This window comes from Monodon monoceros, unplaced genomic scaffold (assembly GCF_005190385.1).
Source record: "Monodon monoceros isolate NGI ecotype Baffin Bay Population unplaced genomic scaffold, NGI_Narwhal_1 Super_Scaffold_16, whole genome shotgun sequence".
In the NCBI taxonomy this organism is placed as follows: domain Eukaryota; kingdom Metazoa; phylum Chordata; class Mammalia; order Artiodactyla; family Monodontidae; genus Monodon; species Monodon monoceros.
The window spans coordinates 58,352,267-58,365,813 of NW_021703772.1; the positions used below are offsets into that span (position 1 = coordinate 58,352,267).

The 13,547-nt window shown below is 35.6% G+C and overlaps 1 protein-coding gene across 1 annotated transcript in view; it reads right to left on the minus strand.

Moving 5' to 3' along the window:
- Nucleotides 1-13,547, minus strand: part of SCRN3 (secernin 3) — a 36,785-nt gene that overhangs the window by 22,916 nt on the left and 322 nt on the right. Inside the window, exons 2-5 of the mRNA XM_029225953.1 lie at nt 11,562-11,730; nt 9,333-9,514; nt 8,563-8,762; nt 5,689-5,901 (exon numbers count right to left, since the gene is read on the minus strand). Coding sequence (XP_029081786.1) covers nt 5,689-5,901; nt 8,563-8,762; nt 9,333-9,514; nt 11,562-11,720 — 754 coding nt within the window. The 5' untranslated portion in view covers nt 11,721-11,730. The remainder of the gene's footprint in view (nt 1-5,688; nt 5,902-8,562; nt 8,763-9,332; nt 9,515-11,561; nt 11,731-13,547) is intronic.

Sequence of the window (13,547 nt, forward strand, 5' to 3'; positions counted from 1 at the left end):
AGGTCCTACTATATAGCACAGAGAACTATATTCAATATCCTATGATAACCCATAATGGAAAAGAATATTAAAAAGAATATATATATAGATATATATATATGTTTAACTGAATCACTTTGCTGTACAGCAGAAATTAACACAACATTGTAAATCAACTATACTTCAATCAAAAAAATAACTGAATAAAGTCTTCATTTGATAATCCCAACATCTAGATCATCTTGTGGTTGGTATCTATTGTCTTTTCCCTTCCAAGTTGTTGAGATTTTCCTGGTTTTCATATATTGGGTAATTTTGGATTGTATAATTTAGATTATAACATTATGTTATGAGATTTTGGGCCCACTTTCTGTCCACACCCAGTGCATACTTCCAGCAATCATACTGTTTGAAACCAGGCCAGGTGATATGGAAGGAAAAAAGCAATGAAACTCACTGCTGGATGAATTCATACTTTGGGTTCTGGTTTCTTTCTCCTATTGCCTGTTCCTTTTTACATTTAAAGGTCCTCAGATAACTGTTCCATACAATATTTCCAGGCTTTTGGTTATATTCAGAAAAAGAGATAGAATAGAGTTTACTTACAGCATCTTATCTGGAACCTGAACCAGCCTACATTAAATGTTAATGAACTATAGTTTCTAATTAAAAGGCAAAACTTATCAGAATGGTTTAAAAAAAAAGATTAAACCGTATTTTTTTTACAAGAAATGTGCTTTAAATATAAAGATACAGACAGTTTGAAAGCAAATGGACAGGTGAGTATATGTCATATAAACAGTAAACAGGGGCTTCCCTGTTGGCGCAGTGGTTGAGAGTCCACCTGCCGATGCATGGGACACGGGTTTGTGCCCCGGTCCGGGAAGGTCCCACATGCTGCGGAGCGGCTGGGCCCGTGAGCCATGGCTGCTGAGCCTGCGCGTCCGGAGCCTGTGCTCCACAACGGGAGAGGCTACAACAGTGAGAGGCCCGTGTACCGCCAAACAAAACAAAACAAAACAAAACAAAACAAAAAAAACAGTAAACAGAAAACTGGGCTAAAGTTGACTTCAAGATAAACAGTATTAACAGTGAGAAATAATATTTCATGAAGAAAAGGGCCTGGGCTTCCCTGGTGGCGCAGTGGTTGAGAGTCCGCCTGCCGATGCAGGGGACACGGGTTCGTGCCCTGGTCCGGGAAGATCCCACATGCTGCGGAGCAGCTAGGCCCATGAGCCATGGCCACTGAGCCTGCGCGTCCGGAGCCTGTGCTCCGCAATGGGAGAGGCCACAACAGTGAGAGGCCCGTGTACCGCAAAAAAAAAAAAAAAAAAGAAAAGGGCCAATTCACCAGAAAGACAAAACAATTATAAATGTGTATGTACCTAATAACAGATGTTTAATATATATTAAGCAAAAACTGACAGAATTAAAGGGAGAAACAGACAATTCCATAAACATAATTGGAGATTTTCACACTCCTCTCTTAGTAATATATACAACAAGAAAAAAAAATCATTAAAGATGTACATGATCACAGTAACCATCTTGACCTAATTGACCTAATTGATATTTATAAAACTCTATACCTAACAAGTGCAAGGTGTATATTTTGTACACCAAAATAGATCATATGCCAGGCCATAAAATAAGTCTCAGTAAATTTTAAAGGACTGAAGTCATATAGAGTATGTTCTCTGAGTTCAGTGGAATTAAATTAGAAATCAAGAACAATAAGATATCTAGGAAATGCCCAGATATTTGGAAATTCGTTAACACACTTCTAAATAATCCACAAGTCAGAAATCACGAGGGAAATTTTAAAACATTTCAAATGAATGATAACTAAAGATGTGGAATGATATTCCAAATATACCATCAACTAAAAAGTGGATTAAAGTAGAATATATTCAGTATTGACCTATTTTTATTTTAAAAAATAAGCTGTATATGTATACAGGGAAATATGGCTACAAAGAATATCTGCTAGCAATGATACATTTTACTTTTGCAATTAAAAATATTTAAATGTTAAGTGAGTGCTGAGTACTTATTATGAGTAATTTTTGTTCCTCTTTGTTTACCTGCATTTTCCAAATGCTTAACTTTGAACATTTGTTACAACGTTCAATTTTGGTTTTGTTTCAGTGACTGTAATTTTCATTTTTAGAATTTCTGCACATTTTAGAATTTGCAAATTTATCTGTTTATTTTTCATAATCTCCTACTCTTGCTTTATGGATTTCATTCCTTCCTTTATATCTTTCAACATTTTAATTTTATTTTTTTAACTTTTTATTATAAAAAATTTCAAATATATAAAAGTTCAGAAAAATTATATAATGAATCCTCAAATATTCATTACTGCTTCAACAGTTATCAAATCCCTCCCATCAAATTATTTTGAAGAAAATACCAGTCACATCATCTCATCCATGATATTTCAGTACTTATCTATACAAAAGGAATTTTTTTTATAAATATAGCTAAAATACAATGACCACATCTGAATTTTAAAATAATAATTCCTTAATGTTAACAAATACCTTTGACAGTTTTAATCATTAGCTAACTTTAAATCAGCTAATTTGTTCTTGGGTGTGAATTTCCCATATTTGTTGGGTCTATGAATTGTTTCTCTTTTAGTACTGTATTTGCTCATGTGTTTATAATTTTTTTCCTGTGAAATCATCTTCAAAGGGAATTTCTGGGAGAGTCCTGGCAGACCATGGATAATGAAGGCTTCCATATGGGTGGTTAATAAAATACATACAGCCTCCTTACCTGAATCTAAACTGTTATAAACACTGAATAGCAAGAGCCTACAACCCATTATTTTAAATGGAAGAAATAATAATGTATTCCTAGCCCATATTTTAAAACTCAATCAATTTCCCCAAATATTACTAAATACTTGTAAAACCTATGTAACAATCAACCAAGAACTTCTGCATAATGGGAAGTGTGTAAACACTAATCATCTATTTATTTAACTCTCAATGAATGCCCAATAATTGTGCTTGTGTGCAGTTCAAAATAATAACATATCTTACTGGATATGAATTGCATTTCTCTTCTATACTGCAAAAAACACTCAGTATAATGTAAATAGAACTTCTGCTTCCAACCATGAAGGAACAGTAGGGTCTAGAATTACCCTCCTACTGTAGACAAACAGAAAACTGGACAAAATATATAAAACTGTTTTTGGATATTGGACAACAGGTAATGTAGGACTATGATCCCTGAGAGAAAGGAAACAAATAAGGTAAGCCCTACCATTCTGTTGACTCCAGGAGCTCAGTGTTGTTGGAGGCAATTTTCAGACAACAGTGCAGGGAGGGGGACCCAGACATAGCCCAAAGATCACTCTAAGTTGAGGAAACAGAGATGGAAGTTCAGGGAGGTCAGGGTGGTAGAATTTGCAAAGCAGAGCACCAAAGAGGAATGAGCTACCTCTCAAAAACTTTCTAGCAACCTGTACAGAGGGTCCATTGAGCCTCTGGCTGAATACCAATTTGCACACACACATAGGGTGAAACTCCACAAGACCAAACAAAGAACAAATTATAAGGAAAGAGCAATTATTGGAAACTATGAGTTTTTAAAAAATCCATAAAGCTAACACAGGGCTGGGAATCTTTTGAGTTCCCACTAGCTGGAGTAAGAAGATCTCATTTAATACATAAGGCATTCAGCAGAGATCCCAGAAGGATCACATGCCTTTAGTGGGACTAAACTAGCCCTGGTATAATAGCTACTCTAGAGCTACCCTAGAAAAGCAAATAGGCCTAAAAGAGATGAAACTGTTCCCTAAATAATGAAATTAACTGATAAAACAAAGTCCAGCACTCATTAAAGGAATAAAACAAAATCCAGAACTCAACGATTAAAATCTGCAATGTCCATCATCTAATCAAAAATTATTAAACATACAAATAAGCAGGAAAATATGACCCAAAACCAGAAGAAAATCAAATCAACAGAAACAGACTCAGAAATTACAGAGATAATGGAGTTAGAAGACAAGGATGTTAAAACAACTATTATAAAACAGCTGTCTGCTAAATATGCTCAAGGATTTAAAGAAAAACATGAAGGTAATGAATAGAGAAATGAGAGATATACAAAAAGAACCAACTAGAACATGTAGAGATGAAAAATATAATAACTGAAATGAAAATATTACTGAGATTAACAGCATATTAGATAATGCAGAAGAAAAGATCAATGAACTTGAGGACGTAATAATAGAAACTATCCATAATAAATGTAGAAACTACATCCTTTTATCTGAATATCCATGTTTTTAATGGCAGTTACATGAAGATTCATTATAGCAGATTTCTCATCTGGATGGGAAATTTGAGTAAAATCTGAATATTTGTCATATATTCATAGAGACACAGGTATGCTGGAATTCTGCATACCTGTGGTTCGCAGGTTCCAAACCACTTTGTTTCTCAACACAGCACAGGTAGCCTTAGCTGAGTCAACAAAATACATGTAGCTCAGAGTTCAGTCACTCACAAGAGAATGTACTGACCCAGAGCCTGGGACAGCAGACAGCTCAATTCCAGGCTGGGACTCTGGGCATGGAGCAGAGTACTAATCTTAGTAACTAGTCCAATTCCTTCTCCCCAAATAGGTCTTTCAGCTAGGCACCTACATTCTCATGGATGTTAAAACTAGCCTCTAAGGATGATATGTGGTCCACAATCTCCCCTTTGACACAGAGAGAAGGAGGACTGTATGGAGAAGAGACACCTCAAATCTTGCTGACACTATGGGTTCTCTCTTCATTTTTGGTACCTAGTGATTTCCTCTTCTTGTGTTTAAACCTATCTATATATGTCCTTAATGTTTAAATATGTTATTCAACATTTTTAGAGTTTAAGAGTGGAAAGGGAGAATTCTTATATCTGCTCAGTTTGTCTCCTTGACAAGTTATAGATATAACTTTTGAAATTAGAAAATAACTAATAAGGGTACTATCAAAAGATAAATGAAAGAAGCAGCAGCAATAGTCAAAGAAAACCATCTCCATGTTCCAATGAACTCTGAGAAGAAAAGTAATCTGAATTTGGCTTTAAGAATATTACTAAGAACTGAAAAAAGGGTTTGAGGATTGCAAATCTGAACTTGTCTTTCAGAAAGAATTATCACCGTCTCACAATTATATAGCACTTCACTCATCTCAAAAAACAGCTTACAGGGGCTTCCCTGGTGGCGCAGTGGTTGAGAGTCCGCCTGCCAATGCAGGGGACACGGGTTCATGCCCTGGTCCGGGAAGATCCCACATGCCGTGGAGCGGCTAGGCCTGTGAGCCATGGCCACTGAGCCTGTGCATCCGGAGCCTGTGCTCCACAATGGGAGAGGCCACAACAGTGAGAGGCCCACATACCGCAAAAAAAACCCCAAGAAAACAGCTTACAGTATCACAATGTTTTCAGTTTTTTTTTCTTTTTTTTTTCCCTTTGGCTGTGCCGCACGGCCTGTGGGATCCTAGTTCGCTGACCAAGAATCGAACCCGTGCCCCCTGCAGTGGAAGCACGGAGTCCCAACCACTGGACCACCAGGGAATTCCCTGTTTTCAGTTTTCATAAAACTATATCTTACTTAGAATAATTTTTCAAAAAACAGACTTTATTATACCCACATTATATTTACACGAAATACCATTTTCATTCTAATATTATTTAAAATTACCTTTATGTTTATTCAGAAGCTTGTAGCCTTCACAGTATCTGCCTGGAGAAGTCATCATCTTGGCTGTGTCAAGATAAGAGTATGTTGCAGCAAAATCAAACTCCTTTTTACCATCCCACCAACCTTTCTGCTTAGCATAGCTTCTCATGTCTGGGTGTTCCCGATCAATCTTGGTTGTTACAGAAAGCTGATTAGAAATATTACGAACTCCCTCTATTTTCAAAGAAGAGAGGAAGGGAGAAGAAAAGTCATATTTAATGTAATATATCTATCTCTGTACATTATGATCCTTAATCATTATTTCAATGTAAATATAGGCTTCTAAATGTTGTACCATGTGCATCTATTTATTACATACTCAAATAAATAAATTACTTTTTAAAATTAAACGTTTTATTTTGAGGTAATTATGGATTCACATACAGTTGTAAGAATTAAAGAGAGAGCTATGCACCTTTACACTGTCTCCCCAAATGGTAACATCTTGCATAATATCACAACCAAAATACTGGTATTTATACTGTCAAGGTACAGAATATCACAAGGATCACTCGTGTTGCCCTTTTATAGCCACACCCACTTATCTCCCACGCCCACCCCTTCATTAACCCCAGGCAACCATCTGTTATCCATTTCTATAACTGTCATTTCAAGAAAATCAAATAAATGGAATCATACAATATACAATCTTTAGGCTTTTTTTACTCAGTTTAATTCCCTAAAGATTATTCCAGGTTATTGTATGTATCAACAATTCATTCCTTTTTATTGCTGACTAGTATTCCATGTTATAGACATTCTATGGTTTGTTTAAACATTCACAAGTTAAAGGACAGCTAGCTTGTTTCCAGTTTTTGGTATCATGGGAAAAGCCACTCTAAAAATTCATGTACAGGTTTTTGTGTGCATTTAAGTTTTATTTCTCTGGGATAAATGCACAAGATTGCAATTGCTACACTGTATAATAGTTGCATATTAAGGTTTTTTTAACTGCCAAACTGTTTTCCAGAGTGACTGTACATTCTTATTAGCAATGTACCATCCTACAGATTCTCAATAGCATTTGGGAGTGTCATTTAAAAATTTTTAGCCATTCTGATAGAGGTAGAGTGGTATCTCATTGTGGTTTTAGTTTGCATTTCCCTAATGGCTAATGACGGTGAACATCATTTCATGTGCTTTTGTGACATCTGTATATCCTTTTAGGGGAAATGTCTCTTCGTGTCATTTGTCTTTTTACTGTTGAGTTTTGACAGTTCTTTATATATTCTAGATATTAGTCTTTTATATGAATTACTGTTTAAAAAATAGTCATAAGTAAGTTTAGAACAGAAATATAAGGCTTCTAAAAATATCATGGCACTAAGTTATAACAAAATTTTCAACTAAAATACAAAACAGAAGAAACAATAAAAGTCTGTTCTAAACAGATCAGAATAAGTGAAATAGATCATGATAAATGAAAATTAATAACATTTTAAAACAGATTTAGAATGATAGTCTGCCAAGTAGAAATCAATTTAATAACTCTAATGAAATCATACTTGGGATATTCTCACTACAAAAATAGACTTAAGTCATGATAGAATCAAAGAGAAGAGGAATTTTCCATGAGTAGATAATTCCCTATAGTTAAACTACTTAGTTCTTGGGCTAATTTAGTAATAGGAAGAGAAACAAGTTGGCAAAGTTAATCTACAATTGGATAATCAGACTCAGTGAAGGTGTTTGTTTTGGATGGCTCGGTGGGGCTATCTTTTTCAACAGAATTTGTTTTTCTCTTGGATGTAGCACACTTGACAAAATAAAAAGTAATTAATGGTATAATCAGGCCAATTATCACAATAATAAAAAGAGTCTAAATTCAGTTTTGTGTATTAATAAACATACATGCAAAATATAAAATAAAATGTCCATCAAAACAACTGTCAATGACCTGTTTTGAAAAATAACATCCAAATCCTCCAAAGCTCAAGGCTACCTTCATGAAGACTTCCCAAATTTCTCCAGCTCACGATGACTTTTCCTTTCTCTAAATGTTCATAGCATATATGTGTGTGTGTCATTCACCTGCCATTTAATATTTTCACATGTGTATCTTATCCCCCCTGTAAAACTATGAGATGCAGGAGGTAATTACACAAGAAGTACATGATCATGCTTAAGCACAAGGTTGTACTCTAGTGAAAGAATACTGAACTGAGAGTCAGGATAGAAAGATTTAAATTCTAAGTCTCTCATTCACTGCCTTGAGTAAATCACTTCATATCTCTGGATCTCCTCACTTGAAAAATGAGAGGAATATATGGTTACAAAGAAATCAAGGGAAAAAAAAGCAAAGCATTCTAAAACAATCAACTGTGTTATTTACTCAATGACATCAAATTTTTATACTTTACTATTGTATCAATATATTCTTTCTAACGACTAAACCCAGTCACCAATCCCCAATAACACTACCCTGTCCTCACCTCCATATCCACACATGATAAAATTTTGGAGTTCAGCCCAAAGTTAAAACAGGAAAAAATGGTAAAGAAATGGTTTCACTTCATAAAAAAGTGAAAAAGGGGAGGGGTTTAAAAAAAGTGAAAAAGTACGATAAAACAGCCAAGAGCTACTGCACAGAAAATGTATACAGGTTATATGAAATTAATATCATATATATTAAAAAAAGATAACACCACCTTTTCCTCTTTTTCAAGAAAGCCCTTTATAGTGCTCTTTCAATGTATGTTCTTTCAAATTTTTTCATTTCCCCTTCAGTTTTCGCCTTCATTGCACTGGACTATAAATCTTGAAAAACAATTAAACGCAACTAAGAGGTTTTTTATTAATTGTAAAACAAATTAAATCATGAAAAGTTGTCCATACCTTGTACTTTTTCTGCTGCCCAGTACTTCCCTGCAGTCTCCAGAACCCAGGCTTCATTCCTATCAGCTATCAGGAAACTGTTGTGATAGCTAAATACCATCTTGCCCTCTGAACAATTTCCACCCTGGCCATATTTTTCTAATAAATCAACAATGACATTGAGGGCTTTTTCAGCTGTATCAGCTCTTTCAAGACCAAGTCTAAAATAAAAATATTAAAGTTCTCAGATTAAAATAAATTTCTATTATGTTTCTTAAATAATTTCATGCACATGAGATTTTGTGTTTATATTCCAAGTAAAAATCCTTTCAAGTTAACAGATACACTGAAATCCAACTTCTAAACTATTCCTTGTGAAGTAGTGAAGTCAGTTTGGAATCATGAAAACAAAGAGTTGGAGTCAAAAAGATCATCGTTCAAATTCCAACTTGGTAGTTTAATGGCAAATCACTTTATCTCTGAACCTTAGGTATCTCATCTGTAAAATTAGGATAATAATAATACCCCACAAGGTCACTGTGAGAATTAGTTACAGTCTGATAAAGTAAGTTAGGTACTTCCAATGAATCATAATTTTCAACTCCTTCCCTTCTCCTAATTAATGATATTTGAGAGTCTTGAAATTGAATGCCTGTATTCTGAAGCATTTTTAACACAAACTAAAATATCAAAGTCCAAAAAATGAAAAAAAAGGGAAGATAAAAACATGTTAACAACAAATTTTAAATTTAGACAAGTTCTACAGTGCAAAAATATAACAAAAAAATAACCTGACAAGGTCCATGCCCAGTAGTGCCTCTTCATCACAAACTTCTTCTCTTCCCCATACAGCTTCATTCCCAATGCAAACTCCATGCTCATTGGCTCCCATTTCTGCCCCCCATAACCAAGCTGGGCGACTAAGGACAATAGCATATGTTTCAGGAACTTGATCAATTTCTATGTAAGTACACTGTAAAGAAAGTCATAACAATAACAATAAAACCAAAAAAGAAAAGTTATCGAAGTCTAGAATCTTAAAATCCATCAGAAGACATGACGATTATGAAAGAGATAACTAAATTGAAAATTTCAATAATAGAGGCATTACACTTAAAACATTGTCCCTAGAGCATTTATTCATTCAGATATTTGCTAAGCATCTCCTACGATAAAACATTGCTAAGAGATATATTGGTTTCAAAGATGAATCAGATGCAGATCTTGCTGTCAAGAAACTAAGACTTCTACATTATTACCTAAGATACAATGAAATATAAAGTATAAAGACTATGAAGAAAAGTGAAGATGGGGTGCTAATGGAAGCTCAGGAAAGGGATAGTTTCTAGTTGTGGAATCTTGAAACATTTTGTAGAGAAAGACGTATCTGAGTTGAAGTGTAAGGAAACAGATCTCAAACTCAATGTCCAGTGTTTCTTGATTGGTGATGTAAGTTCCATATGGTAGCCCTTAAATATATAGATGCCCATGTCACATGTGGGAATCACCAAGTATATCCACAGCAGTGAAAAGAATGAGAACCACTGGCTTAGAGGATAGGTGAGGCTTAAATATGAAGAGATAAAATACAAACGGATCCAAGGGACTTTCCTGGTGGCGCAGTGTATAAGACTCCATGCTCCCAGTGCAGGGGGCCTGGGTTTGATCCCTGGTCAGGGAACTAGATCCCACATGCATGCCGCAACGAAGAGTTCACACGCCACAACTAAGGTGCCCATGTGCCTCAACTGAGGAGCTGATGAGCTGCAACTAAGGAGCCTGCCTACCGCAACTAAGACCTGGTGCAACCAAATAAATAAAAAATAATAAAAAAAAGAAATGGACCCAAGATGAATAAATAATCTCAGCAAAAGAAAAAAATTGGCCTAGTAAAGTCAGCCCTCCACACACACAGGTTCCACGTCCACAGATTCAACCAAACACAGATTGAAACTATTCAGGAAAAGAAAAAACATTCCAGAAAGTTCCAAAAAGCAAAACTTGAATTTGACATTTGCTGGCAACTATTTAGACAGCATTTACATTGTATTTACAACTATTTACATACCATTCACATTGTACTATAAATAATCTAGAGATAATTTAAAGTTTATGGGAGGATGTGCATAGGTTATATGCATTTATATGCTATTTTATATAAGTGACTTAAGCATCAAAGGATTTTGATATCCTAGGGGCTCCTGGAACCAATCCCCCACGGATGTGGAGAAACAACTGTATACATAAAATGTCTAATATTTAATATATTTTGGTATTAGAATATCAATAAAACGGAATCTAAAAAATATATAACAGGAATAAAAGCATAGTATGAAATTTTTACTTTAAGTTCCATGCTAAATGGATTTTTTAAATAAAAAATTTAAAGGGTCCTTTAATTGACCTGTATACTATCAAGTGACTGCATAAAGTGTATAGTGTTGATAGTGTTACCACTGGATCCAAAAACCTTTTTTGATGATAAAACTGTTACTTCCAGAGTCTGGAATGATTTTTCCTATTCTACACCAATCAGAATCCTTTTTGCCCATCAAACTCCAGCTGAAACCCCAACTCCTGGTGAAGCCCTCCTTAATTCCTAGTCTGAATTACTTGCTTCTCCACTGATGTCACAACTTGCTGCCCTTACTTAAATTTAGCATTTAAACCATCCTTTTTTACAATGTGGTTAGTTACATACACATCCTATTCCTCTACTAGACTCTAAGCTCCTGGAAGACAGAACTAGTCTTGACAGCAGGCTTTGCCCTATTCGACATGCTTGCATATGGTAAGCATTCAAATATCTGATCAAAGAATTAACAATTCTTATTATTGTTATTTCAGCTTCCTCCAAATCATTGAAATTAAAGACCAGAAGTCTAGTTCTGATTCAAATTATTTTTCAAATTTAAATTTTTAACTTCTATAGCCTCTGCCAAATGGCTAATGATTTTTAAAAACCTGTTTATGATATTTTTAAAGAAAAATATCGCTAACAAAACATGCATTTCACCTACCTTAAGATGTTCCTTCAGATTGTCATGAACTGCAGCAGGAAAATAAACTACCTCCTGTACTTCATCACAGGGTCTATCTGAATTTTTTCCAAAAATAATCCTGTTATTAACTGTTGCTGGAGGTAGTGCCACAAAAGTGTCACAGGAACAAGGTTCCATTTTTTTTAAACTAAAAATCATATGGAAGATTCAAAATAAAAAGAGAAAAGCATTTTTAGTATATACAAAACAAAGAGTTTTACTTGATGACCAGGGGATATTACTGCCATATCTAACATAGGATATTCATTAAAGTTTCATATTTCGTATCAGTAAGAAAATGACTTGGGAATGAATCTAGTACTACAAGATTTAGTAAGAAAATAGGAATGACAAGTACCTTCTTCTAGTCTATAGGTCAAATTACTCTCTAAGCTCTTTCTCTCCTGAAGTCTTCCTTGAATCTCCTTTCACTATTTCCATATTTGGGAACACCTGTACCTAGCTCTACTGTTATAAAGACTATATTTGTGTATATATGTCTTCTTAGTGGACAGTGAGATCCTTGAGAGCTGAGAGTCTGTCTTATTAATCTTTGTATTCTCATCACTGGCACTTATGGAAAAGTCACAGTATTATATACCCAGTGTTTCCTCAAAGATGGGAAGACGGGGTCTCTTTTGAACTGGTTACAATACTAATAAGACTGAAATTTTGAAACAGACTCACTGAATCAGACAAATACAAAAACATGTCAATAAAATTCCAAATTGTTGTTATTTCCAGGAAGACGTTCACATTCAACTTGTGAATCCTGATTGTATAATTTAATATCAAGATCATGTCTTCATTTGTAATTTGGAAAATCTTAAATCCTCAATTTAGTCGAATTTGTTTGCTTCCAGAATGGCACATTGTTTTAGAGTTTCAGACTTAAATGTAATAAATGATTCATTCAAAAGAAAACAAAATGACTCAAGTAAGAAAGAAACAACTTCAGCCTGAAACACCTAAGGGTTTTTCTATTTTCCTCAATGATGGAAACAGAGCGGTCACCATTGCTTCTGTTCTTTTCCGTGGGAATTTCAACCTTTATATCCTAGATCGCCTTCTATTTGTGTTCCAAAACTAATTCCACCACTACCTAACTTTGGCAGGCTATTTAATCTCTAAGTCTCCTGCCTCATCGGTAAATATCTTGGGGGCTGTTAGGAGAATTTAATAAGACAGTGTGTAAAGCGTTTTTCAGTTCTTAGAACATATCACTTAAAGCTGTTATTATTATTCATCAGAAGAGTCGATTTCTTACAAAAGGCTTATTCTTGACATCACGCACACCCCCTCCCGCGAGAGGATTTGGTTGGTGGATCCCCTACAGCCACGTCCACTCAAAACCGTGAAGCTTCAAGAGCCATCAAGCTTCACTAGGTGATCTAAGCTAACTGCGGTAATAAGGAAAGCTAAGGAAACATGCCACCTAGTTAGTAAGACACCTAGCCCATTTAGGAGGGGAAGCCTTGAGAGCCTTTACTAACTCCTAAAATGTATTCGTCATTTAACAAATGTTCATAAATATCTTTCTGCACCAGGCACCGTACTGGTAACAAAATAGAGTCCTCGCTCCTTTGGAGTTGACATTCTACTTTATATGCTTTAGTTCACCAAGCGATTTCAGAAACATCACATCGTTTGATCCTCACAAACGTGCTACAGTTAGGGCAAGAATTACTACTTTAGTAACACAGATGGAAAAAGTTGGTTTAGAAAAGTTTATGCAACTCGAAATGGAGTTCACAGAGTAAAGGGCTCGGACTTCAAGCACCTCCTTGCAGAAAAGCCGCCACCCAGCCCGCACTCCTCACCCAAACTGGCTGCACCCAAACTGCAGGCTGCGCCGCGGCCCGGACCCCTCCCAGGAGCCCCTCCCTGCAGCACCCCCCCCGGAGCCCCCCCCCGCCGCCCCCCCCCACCGGCCCCCCCCCCCCCCCCCCCCCGACACACCCAACA